The sequence below is a fragment of the Haliaeetus albicilla genome, chromosome 25, assembly GCF_947461875.1.
Source record: "Haliaeetus albicilla chromosome 25, bHalAlb1.1, whole genome shotgun sequence".
Classification (NCBI taxonomy): domain Eukaryota; kingdom Metazoa; phylum Chordata; class Aves; order Accipitriformes; family Accipitridae; genus Haliaeetus; species Haliaeetus albicilla.
In genome coordinates, this window is record NC_091507.1 from 16,550,435 (window position 1) to 16,570,547 (window position 20,113).

At 43.2% G+C, this 20,113-nt stretch overlaps 1 protein-coding gene across 1 annotated transcript in view; it reads right to left on the bottom strand.

Annotated features, from left to right (window-relative positions):
* Positions 1–20,113, bottom strand: part of AFF3 (ALF transcription elongation factor 3) — a 337,764-nt gene that overhangs the window by 35,214 nt on the left and 282,437 nt on the right. The window contains exons 11-14 of the mRNA XM_069770080.1: positions 11,912–12,961; positions 9,253–9,377; positions 5,704–5,905; positions 2,435–2,562 (exon numbers count right to left, since the gene is read on the bottom strand). Of these exons, the coding sequence (XP_069626181.1) occupies positions 2,435–2,562; positions 5,704–5,905; positions 9,253–9,377; positions 11,912–12,961 (1,505 nt within the window). The remainder of the gene's footprint in view (positions 1–2,434; positions 2,563–5,703; positions 5,906–9,252; positions 9,378–11,911; positions 12,962–20,113) is intronic.

Below are 20,113 nucleotides of genomic sequence, written 5' to 3' on the forward strand. Positions count from 1 at the left end.
GGTTGTGGATGACAGTTGCAGTACATGAAAATCTCCCTCCTCTAGTTAGTGCAACAGGCATTTAACCATTTCTGTTTTTTAAGGGCAAATTAAGACATATTTGATTCTGTGCTTTATCTTATTTGGCTTTTTAGAGTGCTTTTTTTTTAATGGGCCACAAGTTGCATGGGGACATTCTACATGGAAGGCACTATACACGAACAGTTTAATTGTATCTCTCCCTGAAAAAGTGAAGCAGTTTTATTGAAGATGCCTACCAGAGAAATCACATGTATCACTAACGGAGAAAGAAAGTAATAAAAACTTCTTAGATGATAGAGACAGTGAAAAAAGTTTTCCTATGACAGTATTCTACAGGAAAAATGAAACAAACCAGTCCCTCTGCTTTTCATCAGCATCTTGAGGGAAAATCAGCTGAAGATACAATAGTTCTGTTGTAGTTGTTTCTGACTGTGTTTTTTCCTAATCCAAACAGATGAACATGTCCTACAATTTTGACTTTTGTCAGGCACACTGATACCTTTCTGCCTTGCATGTACACGTTTAGACTGCAAAAAATTTGAACAGTTGCAAGTAAATTATAGATTATAAAGTATTTTAAGAGATATGAAGAGTTAGGCAGTACTTCTAAACAGTTTCAAACTTCCTCAGTGGAGATTGTTGAATAAATGTACTGAAAGAGTTAAAAACATGGAGGGAGGTGGAGAAAGAGGGAAAACAAGGATATATACACAGGGGAGAGTTTTCTCCAAAAGGGGCAGAAAAATTGATTTATTCAACTTACATCTTCTTATGACTGCCACGAATACACACAGAAATTAATCTCACCAGCCTTCTTTTCTTGACACATAAAACAGTTACAGCCTTTCGAAGTCTATGGGAATTATTTATACCTTATAGTAGGAAACCTGGATTCTCTTTATGAGAGGCTACTGTCCCTCTAGTTGTCCCTGAGACCAGGTAGTGTGAACAAATCTTACTACCACTACCACTACTACTATTATTATTCTTATTATTAATATTATTAAAAAATCCCAGTTCTGGTAGAAAGCAGTTCCTGAGGAAACAAGGCTGTTATCCCAGGGTTTCCTTTGGTATAAAAGTCAGAGATGTTTTGGGTAAAAGTCTGGGAGTACAAAAGGTGCATCAAGGTCACACAGCTTATGGAGCTCCAGGCAGTCTGAGGCACAGCTTGAACAGAACCTCTTCTAGACTAGCCAGAAAAAATCAGTATTTTCAGGCTAGAACATTACCAGTCAAGAAGAATGTGAATTTTCTAGATACTAGGATTTAAACCTTCAGTTTCACCTTTATACCCTGTCTAAATAATATCACATCCTAAATGACCTTGGGAAACAAACCAGCAATTTTAATTTACCAAAAAGAAAAGAAAGACAATTACAAGCTTAAATTATTTTCAGAGGAAGAGAGCAGGGGATGTCTGACAGATGTAGTGGAGGTGGGCAGGGCCAGGTGTCCCTCCAGGTACTCATGCTAATCACTGCTGCTTCCTACTTGCCCTGTCTTTGTGATATCTTTTTCTGAGCAGCAGTAGCAATGACAGCAGCAGCAACCACAGCAGCAGCTGTCAAGACTCAGGCATGCAAGGCTCCCATATGTCCTCTCTCCTTGCTCCAAAGGGTGCACAAGAAGGGTGCCCGTCTCCCCCCGCCTTACTACGGTTCTGTATATATTAATAGTCTGATGTGTGCATTATTGATGCCAGAGCCCCGAGGGTACTAATAAAGCCTTAATGGCCCTGACCTGCCTCACGTGGGGCCTCCCCCCTCTGCCCATGGGCTAAAGGAATCCACTTAGGCTCAGGTCTGGGCCTTCACTCCCTGTCCAACTCATGGTAAGGGTGCCTGCCTTCAGCCCTTCGTAGCCACGCTTGTGCCCGGCCGTGGCCCCCGCTGATCTGGACCCTGACCCGGGACTGTCTTCCCGGCCGGACCTCAGACCTGCCTCGTCCCTGTGCCCGCCTGGCAGTCACCGGGCTGCGCCTGACCCTCACCGGGCCTGATCCTGACCTGACTTCCTGGCCTGACCTTGGGCCTTCCTCATCGCCATGGACTTGCTGGAGGACCTAGGCTCTTGGTTGAACCTGGATCCACCCTTGGGCCGGCCCTGCTCACCGTCCTTGGGTGTTGTGGGACCGGACCCCTGCCCTGCCAGCCGCGTTCCACCCCTTGGCTCCTGGCTCCCTCTCCTTTAGGGAACAACCAGTCCTCACCGCTCCCTGATGGTTAGAGGCTTGATTTATGGTGAAAAATTAAAGAGTTTATATAGCATGTCTCATTCATTTCTCAGGGTACATTATTACTATAATACTTTTGGCCATGTCTTGGTTCCTGTTGGACAAATTGTATTTTTCTCTCTTTAAATGCAGAAAATAACATTGTTTTGCTGTTTTAAAGAAGTCATCTGTACTTACATATCATCAAAGATAAGCTTTGTCCTTCTGCAGTCCCTGGGTGTGCTGGACAGAGGTGACCAAGGCTCTGTTTGGGACTGTGGCTTATTGCAGAGAAGAACATTTTCTGAATTGATGTGAATTGCTTTCTAGACAACAAACAGCAGAGAAGACATTGAGGAATTGGCTACTAACTTCAAAAAAGCAACTAATAAACAACAGAGCGTCTTTGCATTGTGTTGTAAATTGGCAGTTAGTTTTCCTACTATTTCAGCAGGGACTATGTACAACCGTCCTGTCACTGATAGCCACAAATTCACAGATATTGCTCAGAGCACTCTGTAAGGGGCTCGAGTTTCAATGTGATATACAGAAGAAATTGAGCTGAACTATTAGTAACTATCAAAACACTCTGAAACACAGTAAGTGAAATTATTGTAGAATAGATCTGTTGTGGTCATTTAGAAGATCAAGTTATCTCTCTAGCCTTTGGCTTCCAAACTAGCATTGTACCTTGCCTCGGGAGAGCAAGGCTCACTTGTTTGACTCGTTTCATGCTGCACTGCTGATGGGCCTATGTGGTACGAATTTGTAGCCCAAGGTCCAGCGTTCTTTCTGCTCTCCTGATCAGCTTGAAAGATCACTGCTCTGTGCCACAGAGGAAGCACGTGTCTTTTGGCAGGGTCTCACGCATTCCCTCAGCTGCAGCCCTGTTCTTCATGTGGCCTCATGAGCCCTTCGTCCTACCAAGTGACCTGCTGTGTGGGCTACAGTGCAAAGCAGAGGGCTCCACGTTGGTTTTGGTTGATAATCACTGCCAGAAAACACTGTTCTGTTCTGTCAGGTGACGGACAAACACAATAGGGAAATGGGCAAAAAGCTAAAACAGATAAAAGCCACTCCCTGGCTTGTGGTCTCTGACACAAATTCGAAGGACCACTTGGGCATGCCAGCTACGTGCCAGTGGGAAGATGGGATAAAACAAAGCTGACTTTAACATTTATAGTTCATGAGCTCTCCTATTCTATATGGCACATCCAGATCAGTTCAGCAGGCTAAAGTTTTCAGATGAATAACCAGATACGTTAAGAATTTTATTGCAAAGGTTGTTAAAATGTTGACCAAATGGTGCATTGCTAGGCTATGCAGAAAATCTCAGTGAAATGCATTTGCTAAGGGTGTGGATCATAAAGCAATCACCTTTTACTTTTGATTTCCAGCACATTTGCCTGTGAAGGAATTTAAATTGTTTTCAAGATACCCAGTGAAGAATCATCTAATTATAATTCTGAATGGGTTATAAACTTCTAAACTTATGTTTTAGAAGTTAAAATGTTTAAAAATTTACATTTAATCCATGAAAAAATAAATTAATGACTATGATATGTTAAAATGCCTTTTTATTGGAATATTTTTATGTAATTAATTTTATTTCAATTTATCAAAAGCATCTGTGAGATATTCTTGAAACACACAATTTATGATAACTTGTTTTTTAAAAAGTGTCCAAAATTAAGATTATAGTTACTACTTCCCTGTCCACTCTCAAAAAATAAATATATTTAAGTATATACTTAACATATACTATGGTGCCAGTTATCCCCACAGCAAAAGTGGCTGGAAGAGACCACTGCTACAACTCAGGTAGTTTGTTTTCCTGAAAGTTGCTTAGGCACTAACACTTAGGCTTTTGAAGCCTCTTACATATCAAATAACAAATACAACAAATAGATATAGGATAAAAATACATAAACGGCTTTTGTAGCAAGGAGAGGAGCATGGGCCTTTCTAGCAGCAGCAGAATGTCCTTACAGCTTGACTAGATGCTCCAGCAGTGGTGTTGAGGTTTAACCCCAGCCAGCAACTAGGCACCACACAGTCGCTCACTTGCTTCCCCCACACCCAGTGGGATGGGGGAGAGAATCAGAAAAAAAAAAGGTAAAACTTGTGGGTTGAGATACAAACAGCTTAATAGAACAGAAAGGAAGAAACTAATAATGATAATAATAAAAAGACAATAATAATAAAAAGGTTGGAATATACAAAACAAGTGAAGCACAATGCAATTGCTTACCACTTGCCGACTGATGCCCAGTTAGTTCCCGAGCAGTGATCCCCCCCACAGGCCACCCCCCACCCCCCCCAGTTTATATACTGGGCATGACATCACATGGTATGGAATATCCCTTTGGCCAGTTTGGGTCAGCTGTCCTGGCTGCATCCCCTCCCAACTTCTTGTGCCCCCCCATCCTTCTTGCTGGCTGGGTATGAGAAGCTGAAAAATCCTTGACTTAGTATATATGCTGCTTAGAACAATTGAAAACGTCAGTGTGTTATCAACATTTTTCTCTTACTAAATCCAAAACATAACACTATACCAGCTACTAGAAAGAAAATTAACTCTATCCCAGCCGAAACCAGGACAAGTGGACATCAATATGACGGCACCCTAATTGCTTCTTCTAGGTATTTTACACAAAGCAGAACAGCTTCAAGGGGAGGACACGACAATATTCTGCCCTTGCTCTTCTACTGGCAGTGTCCTGTAGGCTGGAGGGTGGGGTATGATTTTGTGAAGTGAGAGAGAGGGAGGTGTGAATTCCCTCAATCAGAAGAGCTAACAGGCTCTTTACTCCAGCATCCTAATCACAGAACTCCTGCATAAATGGGGGCAGCATCTACTCCTCTCTCTCCCTGCTCTGAAGGCAGTGGCTACCACGCCGTGTAGTAATATGGCCTTATCTGGAAGAGCACTCTGGACACATTTAGTGTGAGCAAGACCCTCTGATAAGTATCTGAATACCTGGGCTCTGATGGAGCTGAGTCGTGCGACTGGTGTTAAGCTGTTCACCAGCGTCAAGAGTAAGTAGAAATGTCTGAGAAAGTTGGTTGTAAGACATGTAGGAGAACTTGTCTGCAGGCACGCTCATGGTTAGGCAGGGGCTGAGTAGATGCCTTGTACAGCAGAGGCCTTATACACCACACTTTTGGATGTAGGGTGCTTGCATCGTGCCCAGGCAATACTCTGGAGGCCTAAAGCCATTTGTTCTGGGCCATTAGCTTTTACCTTTTGCTTATGTAGCCTTTGTTATTTGCCTGCTTTACAGCCTGCCCTCTTTCCTTTCTTCTGTGCCTTGCTAAACTCCAAACCAGAAAAGCTGAACTTATAATACAACATTCATTATTACAATTTTTTTGCATATAACATTCTGCAAAACTATCACAGACTGCAATACAAAGTGAGAAATATAGAGCTAGGCTTTATATTGTGAACAACAGCATAAACTTACATTGAAGTCTCCGGGATGTGGCTGCGACTGGATTTCACCCTTATGTTTTTTGCTGGAGGAGATGGAAGGTAATAGACTGCTGCCATTAGGTCTGCTGGAGGAAGTTAAATCATCGTTGGAGTATTTGTGTTTTGATGCATCAGAGAGGGGAGAGACGGGTGACCGAAGCATTTTCTCATTTTTATTTATTGGTATTGCCAAGCTGGAAATGGAAATTACAGTAATGGAGTGTCACAAAGCTGGCTTTGAGAAAGGTAAATGTTTTATATATTACCAAAACTTTGAATTTAAAACCTGCTGGCAGGATAAAGTCTATTGGTATCTGGAAACAAGCTTACAGTATTGGGACCAAGAGTTCATTTACAAATTTGTATCGTGTTTCTCCTCTTTCCCTTCAAGGCAAATTGTAATTCTGGAGTTAATATAAAGTCTGTATCAGAGTACTTGAAAAAAAATACAGAGATAAATGGCCACTTGCTCACCATTTCTTAAGGGATAGCTGGAGACGAAGATTAGGCTGTGAAGTGTAAGTTCAGGTTATGGAGCCCTATTTCACCATTACAGGTGACAATTTATAAGCCATGGCAATAAAACCATATGTGAACTAAAAGAGGAAATGTGTTTAAAGATGACTGGCTTGTCTTTGTGCTCAATGCCCAGCCTTTGGTAGCACTGTTTATACTAATCTAATACAGATTTTGAAGACAAAGAAAGATAGGCTGGTAGTGCAGACAAAAGGAAACATATGCAAACAGTAGACGCAGAGAAATGTGAGCTGCTCCGTCTTTTAAAGAAGAAAGCTATAACACAGACAGTATTTTCAGCTTTCATTTATTTGGGAGAAGCTTTGGATGAGGAGAAGTCAGACAGACTGTAAAAATATGCCCAGAAATAAACTTCAGATGCACTAATTTGAAGAAAATATTTAGCTGAAAATCTTAAAGCAACACACACAAAATAAAAGTTTCTTCAAGGAGACAGTCTGCATTAAGACTAAAACTGTGATTAAGGTCAGACAGACTATTTTAACACAATACCTTTCCCTGTCACATTCCCCTTTATTCAGCCTATTACTTTTTATGGACAATTCTCACTTCTTTATAGTTACTGTATCAGACAGTGTACACTTAATGGAATTGCAAAAAAGAATATGGTACAAACTATACTTTATTTCTGCACATAATTTCAGGGAACAGGGCTAATTAAATGTGCTCTTATCATACATTTGTCCATTTATCTGGCAAGTCTTTAAAAACTAGCTGTGAAAGAAGCCATGAATCGTCATTCAGAACCTTTCCTGTTTCCCACAGTGTAGTACCTTTAAAACGCAATGTGAACTGTTTTGCTTTAATGACCAATGCTGTTTACAAAAGCAAGAATCAGGGTGTGTAAGATGGGCAACTGTACCTTTCTTCTTCCCCTAAGAAAAATAAGATCTTTAGGACTATTTTGAATGTGCAGGCTGATGCTGTCATTTCTTTTCCTCTTTTCAAACATAAACCCATGCCTTGCCATGTTTATATATCACTGTCAAAGTGCAGACCTAAAGCACCCAAGAGAAGCCATAGCTCTTTGGAAGTGTACCCAAGCCTCAAAAGCTTGGCCCAGAGCTTGCGAAGAGTAGCTGCAATTTCTAGTTGTGTTGCAGACCTTCTACATGGCCTTTGGCACATTGTGGAGGGCCCACCTAAACGTGTTGTGAGCAAACTGCAGCAGCACAATCGTCTTACACTGAGAAGCCATGCAGGACAACTTGCAGTGAGCTGTCATCTGCTGGGACTGGGCAGATCGTGGCATCCGATGTAAGTGCAAGATATTTGGGGTATCTCTGCCTGACCCTGCAGCCTTTCTTGTCAAACAGGGCTTTGCTTAATCTGCACCTCAGACTGTAATTCCACAGTAGAAAATGCTCATGTCTGAAGGTGGTTTTGCTCCTCTCTTTGCTACCAGCCCTCAGCTGTGCTGACAAAACTGGCTGACTGGCTCTGCTGAGAGCTGAATAATAATAACCCTGCCAAAAAAAAAAAAAAAGAGTTCTGGTTTCAGACAAGTTTCCTGAGTGAATTTACAGGAGACCCTCACAGGCAGCTATGGTGGCATAACTGGAGGGGGGATGTGCCAGCATGAGCAGCTGCTGGTTGCAAGACGAACAGGAGGTCCTGGTATCTGCACTGCTGGTTTAGCTACAGCCTCAGGAGCCCATCCTCAGCTGTGGCAATATTAGCATTTGATATCATGTCCTACAGTAGCATAAACCACAGAAACATCTTGGAAGCAGGGCAGACCAGGGAAGAATTGGGAGGCAAATATACATTTAAGACCTTCTTTGTTTCTTTAATGTACAGTTGCTACCAGGAGTACTGCATATAATGTCAAGCAAAACACAAATTATTGTCCTGCTTCCAGGAAGCACAGAATTAACCCTGTGACATAGCAAGATATGACAGCCATGTTATTCTCTGAAAATGAATGCAATGTAAAACATATGACAGTGCAGTAACAGGAACGGCATGCCTGTATGCAATCACCCACAATAAAACAAACTGTTCTGTGTATTGTCTTCACTTTATGAAACATATGTGACATGTCAGGACAAAGAAATGGAATGCATATTTTTGAATAAGCACTATATATATTAGTCTTCTCCATGATTTTTTCCAGTATTAATGACAAGAATTGCTCAAACTCATCAGTGATGTGTACAATAGAAAAGCCTACTACAATAAATACAAAAGCAGTTTCACCCCAAGAGATACCCTGATACTACCAGAAAATGATTTTTTTAAAAATACTGATGACCAGCGTGTGCTAAGTAGCATGCAGCTGAACTCTGAAAAGATGTGTGTCTAAGTTTGCCTGCTGAAAGCCTCCAGAGAAACTCAGTATGATTGATCTGACATTGATAGGGGTCTATGTGCATAAAGCATGCCAGCAAATGCTAAATATTAATCATTTGTTTCATGCCCTGCATCCTTTGAAAATCTCATTGTTTTTAAAGTCTGAGTTCCTTGTCCTAAAATACTTAATAATTACACAGAATAGATTGGTTGTAATCTTAAAAACATTGGATCTCATATATATTCTGGAATGGAGTATTGCAGGCATTGTTATGAATGTTTTTCTCAATCTTTTCCATAGAGTTTATAGATAATTGTATTTATACAGTCAAACTTTAAGTTTGAAACTAGTAACACTTTAAGGAAAGAAAAAGCTATAAGACGGTTTTCTGTGTGAATTGGAACCTACAACAAAGTGTTTGGGAATATGTCTCAGACAATCGCATTGCTTTAGCTATAATTACTCATTCCATGAGCCTCATACTTGAGCTCACAACTTCTTTGTGCAATAGGACAAAACCACAAGTATATAAATGTGTCAGGAACTGCTAACTTGTTCATTAAACCAGATGAAAGGAGAATGCAGTGGGTAATTTTTCAACATAAAATATGAAAATTAAAAAATAAATCCTATTAAAGGAAAAAATAACACACGGCATTAAACTGCAACTAGTTGTATGACTCAGTGGTAAATAAGAAGGAAAACACTTACCTATTTTCATTCATATTGCAGTGATTTGCTGTTGTGATGCTGTGGGCAGAGGCAGCTAATCGTGAAGAACTCTCTCTCTCTAAGTGAGTCTTCTTGATGTCTCTGCACTCTTCCTCATTCTCACACTGAATGAAGAGAAAAATAATAATCTTGTAGGTTTTGGATTTACTACAGATCCAAAAGTACTTCAACAAGTCAGGGGCTTGTATTTTCTGGCATTTTGGTTTTAATGATGACACTTTCTTTGAGCATATACCTAACAGAGATCAGAGATGATTGGTCCATGTCTTCAAAAAAATAAATCTAAAGAGGCAGTGTGTAAACAAAGGAGTAGAATATAAAACTTGAATTGTTTCCACCACTTCCCCACTTGCACCTTGGGATATTTTTTCTTTATATTGCCCTCTTTGTCCATGTCCTGTGCGCTGTTCTCTTGCTTAGTCCTCAACCTCATACCTTTTTTGTCTCTCCCTCTCTTCTTGGCATCAGTGACTATGCCTGTACTAGTAAATACAACAGATCAGCAACTGGTCCTGAGGCCAGCTGGCATGGCACAGCTCATACCCAAGCACTTGTCTAGCTCCTCCTTCAAAGCAAGGTGTGCCACATTCAGATTGCCTTTTGGGAAGGGACCTTAGTCTGGTCCCAGGCAAGGGCCAGACGCTGTCTGGAAGAACATAAGTTGACCCAGGCCAAAACCACGTTAGCAAGCATGCTAAAGTTAAACTAAGTAGGTGACTGTGTGCCACCGCTTGGGGACTGCACCCTGGCCCTATGTGGCCTACTAGTATGAACATAGCCAATGTTACCTGCCACTATTTAACTTCATGTTATGTTCCTTAGGTTCTGTCATTGGCTCCCAAAGGCTCTGCTTTCCTAATCTCCTGCAAAGTCCACATCCTTTTCCACTTCTAACAATTCTCCAATTTCCAGTGCTGGCTGAGTTTTACTTGTGGTCTGTTGATTCTGCTGTATTTATTGCCTTGCTGCATGGCAGCAACATGTTCTGTGTTATCCACTGCCACTGTGGCTGCTGCTATGGGGTTAACATTGTAGTTTACACTCCACAGGAGTGATGATCTCACACCGCAGTGCTTAACCATTCTCCTCTGTCTCTACTTTGCTCATCTTCTCAAGATCATGACAGGTGGAAGTGATAAGGACTTCTTTCTAATTTTGCAGTTATGCCTGATAATCCATTCTTATTAGTCTCACTCATAAAGTCTTTTGGGAAGGGGGATCACATATTGTGAGCTTGCATAGCAGCTGTCCCATTGAGGGCCTTATTCCAGGCTGAGGGGCAATTTGGTACTCCAGGAATGCCTTGTATTTATTATATCACTAAAACCAACAACAACAGTAGTGCTTTAAGACAGAAGAGTAAAAGATAATATGTGCCACAGAAGGTCAGATTAAACATTTCTAGAATGACTGCATTTATTTTGCTCTTCTATCGTGTCCTCCTGTTTCCATCTGCATATACAGCCTGGCACTATCACACTGGCATCTCCTATGGCCTAAAATATAACTATTTTGCTTCTGCCACTCTTTCTTGACCTGTTTCCCATAATTTTGTACTGTGCAATTGCTTCCATACTACTTCCTAAAGAAAATTCAGACAAACACATCTGAAAGCTTATCAGGGCACTCTGTTTATGGCTCTACCAGAGGCCAGAACAGGGTTGCCACCTTTCAGATACTAAAAAAAGAACCAAAATATGAAAACAGATAAAAAAAGGAAAGACTGCTTTAGATAAATGGTCCTCAAAAATATACAGCTCAATCTGCACGTGTACAATAGCTGAGGGCAACAGATGACTGCACAGTAAAACCATCCAGAAATTGGGCAGATGGCAATTCCAGTTCAGAGTGACTTTTGGGATCAGATTGGTACAAATGGATCAGAAATCCTTCTCGGTGGACAGCTGTGGCCATGGGGTGGAGGAGGATTTCTCCTTGGCACCACCGGCAGCTCAGAAAGCATGTGGGAGAGGCAGGGCAGAGGGGTGGATGTGACCAGGGGGCTGTGCCCACCTGGCTGCTGTGATGGTGCTGCTGGGGAGGGGGCAGCTAATGGACTACACTCCCACTTCTACACCTGCCTGAGAGCCCTGAGGTAAAAGGGGGCTGCGGGGGTGCGAGGGAGGCAGGTTGCAGAGCCAGGCAAGTCTCTGCAAGTGCATCCCCCATGAAGCCAGGGCTCCCTGCTGGGACTGAAGGGTTTGCCTCTTGTTGACAGTCTGAGGGGAAAAAAGACACTGCCTCTTCTTTTTCCACACAGGCAGTGATACTGTGCAGACCGTGCCAACATAAGCATCACCTCCAAATGCTCAGGTTTTGAGAGAAGCCTCAGGAGAGAAAACTGTCCCACGAAAAAGGCACAGCCTTCGCTAAGGCGTGGAAAGTCACGTGCCAGCAGCGAACGCCATCTCCAAGGGGCTGGGATCCCTCTTGGCCAGGGATTTCATCACCTCCTGGGATGACATCTCTCCTGGGGCTTGGCCAGTTCCTACGTGTCGAGCAGGGACAAATCCCAGCTCTGAAGTGCCAGCCCAGAGAAGACGCTGCCATCGAGCACTGAACGTGGGCGCAAGTGATGCTTGCCTCCCACTTGCCGGAGGCCCCACTACCCGCCCCAATCGGTCCCCCCGAAGCTCACCTTGCGCTTTCTTCTAGATTTCGGTAAACCCTTCTCTGCGGGGGGGTCAGCACTACTACCCTGCGGGAGGCTGGCCGGCTGGTTTGCTCCGGCGCTCATGGCCAGTGGCTCTTCGGGCAAACGCTCTGGAATCCTGGACAAAAGAGCCAAGTCAATGTTGACCCACAGCGACTTTACCTCATCACTGTCTTTCAGAGGAGACAGGAGCTCATTCCTACCGAAAGGAACCAGGGTGTAAAACTGTTCCTCCAGCTCCTTTGCTATTTCACTACTAGTCCTGGCATTAATGGAGCCAAAGGCACTGCAGCCGCCGTGGGGTTTGCTGGCGGCGCCGGTCCCCGCGTCCTTGGCACGCGGCTCAGCCCCGGCCGCCGGCGGCGCCTTGGGCAGCGGACGCTCCTCCCGCTCCGACTCAGAGCCCGAGTCGGAGGAGGATGACGAGGACGAAGACTCGGTCTCGATGAACTCCTTGGATTTGGGCGCCGTTTTGCTCGGCCCGCGGGCCCGACGCTTCTCGCCGGCTGCGGCCGAGCGGGGCTCGCGGCGGTGACCTGCTCTGCAGCCACCACCGCCGCTGCTGCCGCCGCCGCCGGGCCGGGCCCTCGGTGCCTCGCCAGCGGTGCTTTCCGGAAAGCTGTGGCTCCCGGGGGGCTCCTCTGCTCCGGGGCAGTGGGGGCCCTCCCCGGCAGAGGTCCTCTCGGCCCGCCGCGGCGCCTTCTTCCCTGCCGCCCGCCTCGGAGGCCCGCCGTCGGCGGCGGGGGGTGACTTTTGCCGGCTGCCCTTGCTGCCCGGTGCTTTGTTGGCGGTCCTGGGCCGCGGTCCGTCCGCGACGGTGGTGGTGGTGGCGGCACGGCCCTCCCCACTGCGGTGCTCAGCCGGGCCGGCGGCCGGGGTCTTCTCGCTTTCCTGCCGCTCTGCCTTCACGCGGCCGTAGTAGGGATGCGCCTCCAGCGCTGGGCCATCATGGTGGGTCAGGATGGGTGCTTTGTGCGGGGTGACTTTATTTAGCCACTTGTCCAGCTGCCACTTGTTGGATGAGGGTGGCTCGGGCTGAAAGGGAAACAGATGGCAATGAGCTCAGTGCCGAGACCCTGCTGCCCTTTACCCGGGGCTCCCTCAGGGACACCGAAACGCTGGGTCCCTCCTGGTATCACCGGGATTTTCGTCTGGTCAAAGAGCTGTCCCCAAGCTGCGGCAACCCCCTGGTGCTGGCCCTGCACGGCGAGACGGGAGACATGGGTCATGCTGCGCAAGTGGGGATATTTTTGGTTTCAGAATGAGATGGGGAGGGAGGATGGCTTCCGTGATTCATCATTTCTAAGGATGATTCACGCAGTGCTACTGGCATCGGCTTTACTGAGAAATGCTCCCAAGTTTCCAAACAGAAGACAATACAATGGTGATAAGAAGGGAGGAAAACAAGGCAGGGGTATGGCTGAGACTAAGGGAGCATAGCTAGTAGGAAAGCTAGGCATATGTATTTTGTGTCTTGCACCATCACAATAAATACAAAAAGTATTTTAAAAGCATACGAAAAAGCATGTAGTGGGGAGTTGGAGGGCTAACCAGGCGGCTCATGTAACCTGTCTGGTATTGGCGTTATAATCCTGTGAGATCCCACAAACATTTATTGTGTGGTGGTATTGTCAAGCACTTATTTTGAGAGTATTGTGCCGCTGTTAGTTTTTCTTTTCTTTCCTGTCACAACACGATCAAGTTACAAGAAAGCATCTAAAACATAATGGTGTTGGGACAGTGAAGAAGTGGGATAATCATGATTTCAAATGTAACCACAGCTCAGACAATGTTATTTCAGAACAATGTGCAAGTGTTTTCTAGTGCTTCTTGCAATCAGTAATTTTAATGTAATAAAATGAAGAGAAGCAAAAAAAACGCAGAGAAATAAATGATGGAGTAGATGGCCAGCCATAACTTAACCCCTCAGAAGCCAATGTGAAAAGTCTCCTAATTTCCTTAGCTGGAAACAAAGTTTGATCCACTAGATCGCTACATATGAATAATCAAAAAGCATGTCATGAGTCTAACATGAAAACCGTCAATGCTCTGGAAGAAAGTTTGCTCAAGAGAGAATATCCACAGTCTCTAACTTAAAAGAGTCTCTTACTTAACTCCTTATTTAAAGTAGGTGCCTGAGGGCAACACAGGTTTCCTACATAGCCAACGGCATCTCCAGAATCACTCACCGAGGGTTGTATTCACTCTACACGGAGCAAAGGCTCCTAAAATAAGCAAAAAAGTTAGACATCGGAATTCATATGATACAAATACTCCTTCTCACACAAGTGTCTAATTTATTCATTATCAAGCTATACAATACCTATGGGAAGTTTGCTGGATTGCCTTAAGTTCATTTTTTCTTAAGCATACTCCCTAAGATCTTACATGAGGAATTTCTTTCCTGAGCTGTAAATCTTCTAAATAGATGGTCAGTATTTCTCTTGGATGAAGATATATTTTTACAACTCTTAACTCTTTATCTAAAATAAACAGCATTTTTTGGTTTGCTTCTGAAAATACAGACAGATTTGTTTGGTGCCATTCATTGTGCACGTACTGAATTTACTAGGTATATAATAAAAGGTTCACTATACATGGAAGTCTTTCCACCGTTCAGGTGTATTTAAGAAAAGGACATACATCAGAAGCACGTGGGGAAAAATATACCTCTGCTCATAAGTATAGGTCAGAGTGAGGGCAGCTTGAAAAATTAAAAGAACTTCCAGCTTTTCTGTTACATCCCATTCTGTCTCTTTATATACCTTGTAATTCTTGAAAACAGTGGTTCACAAAATATGGATTTCAAGGGATCACAGTAAACCAGCAGAAAACAGTGATTAACTTCTACAGTGTTATAACTTGGCAACGTGGTACTTTCCTAGAGTGGTATGTCTGCTATTTAGGCAGAATAACTACAGTCCCACCAACCTATAAGCCAACTATGAAGTCTAATAAAAAAGATCAACAGTGTTGCCAGCTTTACTAATTTTGTCAGGAGTTTCAGGACACTTGTTATTTTTTTTAAAGCCTCAGCTTTCAGAATCATGGGCTTAGCTGCACTTCCAGGGTTTATTCAAATAAAAATTCAAATCCTTGTGGCCACTGGAAAAAAACCTTAAGATGTGTCTGCTAAAAAAAAACTTTTAAGATGCATCTGGTAAAAGTAAAAAGGCTGCAGCCCATCAGGTAAATTAAAAGAATCCAAATTAAAAAGATCAGAATTTTGAAACTTCTCTCACTATTTTTGGGCCCTCATGCAGTTTTGGAATATTTGAGATTGTCAGTGTACATGAGTGATGCCAATTCACTTTTGGAAGTGATTTATTCGACTCATTGCTTTAACTGAAAAGTACTGTACCTTGAAATAACTTAAAAAAACAAGGTATCCTGTGAGAGAACAAAATCATGACAGTCGAGAATGAAGATCAGGCCTGGTAAAAAAAGGGATTGGGAAAATTCACTTGAAAGTTTTCACCAGTCCGCTTTACATGCCTACCTGCAATTATTTGTGGGAGAAAAAGAAAATCCCTAATTCTCCAGTCCACACCACCCCCCCGAGCATGTCACATACCATTCTATGGAAGAAAAGTTGGTTTGCTCAAAGTGGGAAATTTTCAGCAGCACGTAAGGATGGAAATATAGATGAGTATATATCCAGAGTGATCAGACAGCAAAATGGTCTCTGTCCCTTGGTTTTTCTCTCATGGAAATATGCTGCCCTCAAGACCTTGTAGAGAACTGGGCAGTTTTTAATTGGAGTAAACCTGGTGGTGCACAGATGGGCAGCAGTAATAGGAATAACAGTCTGTGATGAAGCTTACTTGCAATGAAATATGGGGTTTGGCACGAAAACCCAAACCGAGAAACTTTACGAGACAAAGATAGTTTAAGGGACCAATGCACCACAGATGTACGCATGTGCCAGGCTTCATCGAGAAACAGAAGGATGTGATACACTTCCTTAAAAATTGTGGGTGGATTAATCTGTACAACATAGACACCTATATCTGAGCTAGTCAACGAGTTCCTTCTCCAGTCAGTGGACTACTCTTCTAGGGTGTGAAAAATTCCCTCTTGAAATAGGCATCTAAAATAGGGCAGATGAGCTGGGCCCTAAAAACCATCTATTCCTCTCTGCCGACTGTAAAGGGGAGGCTGAGGTGATGAGCAGATGTAGGTATCTACAGTAGAAGTGTCCAAATTTAGGTGGGATGACTCCCACGCAGCACGTCTGTATATCTCAGATCTCTTCAAGGCTACAAGTACAACCAGAGGCATGAGCAGCATACATCCAAAAGAAACCTTTGTCAAAACATTATCCAGAAGCACTTGCTAGGGTAAAGGACTGTTAAACAATGTAAGTGTAATGCGGTCATTCTACGCTTGTTATTACAAAGAGGGACCTAAGGTGTAGCTAATACCATGGTAAACTTGAAGCATGACACCACTTTCATTGAGAGATTAGATAGCCTATAATACGTGCATGTACTTAGCCCACTGTGGGGTAGGACTGAGCTATCCACCATCCCTGCAGTATACTCCGCCTATTGTAAATCCACATACTAATTTACCCCTATGATAACTTGCTTGTGCTGCCTGCTAACAAAGATTTCATTCGGGGCAATCCCTATAGAAATGTGGTGCCTTTTCATTGTATGTAAGGCATAGATAATGATGATGATGGAGAAGATGATGATGATGATGATTATTACTACTACTACTTTATTGCTACTATTAGCACCGCTCCTAGCGCTTTATCAAATTAGAACTGGGGATTCCCACGTGTTAGGCACAGCACGCACATACTGTAAGAGGTGGTTCCTGCCACAAAGATTTTTCTGGAGGGAAAGGAGACTTTAGTTTCTAGTCATTGTCAAAAATAGTCCACAGGACAGCTAAAGCCCATGAATCCTATTTGCAAAGGTAAAGATAGTGTCTACAGTTGGTCTAGTGGTAAAATCCCCTTTTCTTCTGAGTGTACCAGTCAGGAAATCAAATCAGGGCTATACTTAGGATGGGAAGCAAAAACTTTTTGGAAAACAAGACAGATACAGAAAACATACCCCTCCTACCCTGCAACCCTAAAACTACAACTCTTCTTCCCCTGCCTCCCTAATGAAATCTATCAGTGAAGAAAGGCTGGTGAGGTGGCAGGAGCACGCTCACCAGTTAACTAGTCTGTTAGATGTTACACACATTCTTCCTATTTTCCGAGCTAAAGAGAAGAGAGCCAATGCCACAGAGCACCTAAGGGAACAGCAGGGATTCACAGGCAGTGGCTCCTCAGCCACTGGTACTGATGTCCAGGCACTTGAAGGACTTGATGCACAGTGGTGAGGAGGTCGCTCTCTGCTGATGAGAGAGGAGGGTGGGGAAGAACATAACCCTGCAAATTGCTTCAGCTTTGACCTGGTCAGTCACAACATGGGGACTTGAGACGAAAAAGTATATCCTGTGATGATGGAATAAGCATGGACAACAAGTATATGTGAATCCTTGAAAAAGAGGAAAAAACTTTAAGGACATTGCATCTGGCCCCCTGGTGGGGCCCAGGACAGGATACCTGTCTCTCCTGGCCTGGTTACTGTTGACTAGCCACTGATGCTTTGTCCCATGCGATGGCTTCTCTGCTTCCTTCCTGCCCATTCCCCCCTCTAGTCCTCCCTGCATAGTAGGAATTCCCAGTTGTTTAACCAGATTCAGCCTTATTAAAGGTCTGCAGGATAATTCAGTGGAACAAAGAACAAACCAACCAAATTCTTAGCTTTTGAAATGTAGCTCTTTCTATGGACTTGACACCCAACGTTTTTTTCTACCATCTGAAATAATTGCAAGGACAAGACGTCATTGTTTTCCAGAGTCCTCATTTATGATGTTAATTAAGGTCACGCAAAGAATTCATGACTTCAGCAAAGAAACAGGAGATAGAAGCCTCAGTCCCTTGTTCATAATTTCAGGTTTGGCAGTCTACAAAACTGTAACTACTCACATTAATGTCTGAGGCACCTTAATTTGTCCACATCACTGAAACCAGTCTGAATGTTGTCTCCTGTTCTAGCTCAGCCATTTTTCTTACTTTACTGCAGACATAAAGTGTAGACAGCTGAGCTAGTCACTACAGGCTCTAAATAGTCAATGGAAGGAAACAGACACTTTTAGGGTGCAATTCATCTAATCTATTTTATATGTATGCTTTACAATGAGCTGCTTTTACACTCTAGGCAACTGCATTTAGACACCTGAGAACAACTCAAAGATCTCAAAATGAGATGAGGAAAAAAATACAGAAGAAATGAAACAGCAATTGAATTTCTATATAACCTCAAATGCAGAAGACACACTGTCCTAGAAATAAAAATCTTTGAGTATATGCATATAATATTTCAGATTATGGAAAAAAAAAAAAAGAATGAAGGCATCATAATGGTCTGCAGATTTCCAGATTAAGTTCCTCCCAACCTGGAAATACGGATTTCCTGCCCAGCATTGTGCTGGAGTACTCAGGTTCATTTTATCTGAATGTATCAGTTTATGCTAAAGCAAAAGCAATGATGTATTTTCTTTTTCTGTCTTATCCAATAGATGGAATTCATTTTAAGACTAGGATTGGAACTGAATCTACTACTTAAATTTAGGAGGACAACATGTCCCTTTAAAGAGCTTCCAAGGATCTGTTTCTCTCCATTTACTGGGTAAGAACATGGCATATACATTAGAAAGATGGCTTCACTGGGTGCCTAGATGTAACTTAAAGCATTAATGCAAAGCAGACAGGACTTCCAGTCAGAGACATCACATAAGCATGTCTTGAACTGGTGCCATCAGTCATATGATGGGACTGGCCCTTGGGGAAAGCACAGGTATCCTACTTCCCTGGGACACCCTGACCCTATCCGTGTGTGGCCTCTCCCATATCCCATCAAGGCACGACCAATGAAAGCCACTGCAGCCATCACATTTTTTAAGTCATTTACATTTTTGTATAAGCATGTTTCATACAGCATGTCCTAGAACTCAAACCACACGAATATAATGCAAAGAGACAAGCAATCTGTTGGAGCAGAGCAGCTGTTTCATGACAATGATCACTGATAACTCAGGCTTTGTACAAAAGTAGTTCCACAGATCTCGAGAGGATATGTATAAAATGCTTAAGAGGAGGCACTTCCTCCACATTTCCATGACTCTCAGTCCCCTGCTTGACTTTATGAAATCCACGACCTGCCTCAGTTAATTAACTTCCCGCATTCCCCGAGGAATTGCTGCTCTCAGGTCCAAGCAGCACTGGTACCTGCCTAGATACGAAACACTCCTCCCTTCCTGGGTACTGCGCTTCTCCTCCTTTTATCTCATATTTCCTTCCCCCCTACAGTGGTTCCTTCTCTTTCTTTTTGTCCCTTTTCTTCCATCTTCTGAGATCCCGCAGGGACAGGAGAGACCAAGCATGAGATCTCTGCACTAATTCCAGCGGGGAACTAGGCAGAGAGAGAACAAGGTCTTAACGGGCTGGATGAGAGAGCTCAGAATGGGAAATAAGACATGGGGTAGCACAGTGAAGGCAACAGGGAAGAGAGACTGGAAGGAGGAGAATAGAGACAAAAGGGAAGAGAACCAGAGAGAGAGATTTAGGAAAGGGACAAAACGAGAGGAAAATTAACTGGAAATGGATCTGAAAGTACTGTGAAGGAAAGACAGAAAGGAAGATAAGTGTTAAATAAGGAACAAAAGTGACAGAACCTGAGAAAAATATATTAAGGATGTTTCTGCAAGTGCTGTGTTTTGTCTGATAGAAAACATGGTCCCAAATAACCGTGCAAAAGATGAGGAAAGGCTTGCTGCTTATTCAGTATAATTTTTCAGGGTGAGAGAGTAGGTGAGGCACAGTTTTGAGGGGAGGAGTCTGGCGATTGGATGCTTTATGTGGAGTAGGAAAATACACTGACTGTATTTCATGTGTATTTACAATCTTGCTGCTAGATTTTCGAATATTTTCACATACATTAATGTGTGTGTTGTGGCTGTGGAGTTCATGGTTTTAAACTAAAGGTGTGCATTGACCGAAACACGTAAAAACATCAATCCTGGTAGAAAAGCAGAGCAAAGAAAGCAGTTTTGTCGTTGTCTGTTGAGCACTGCAGAGGTGAAAACAGAAGGTGGCATAGCACTGGCAGCTTAATTGTCATT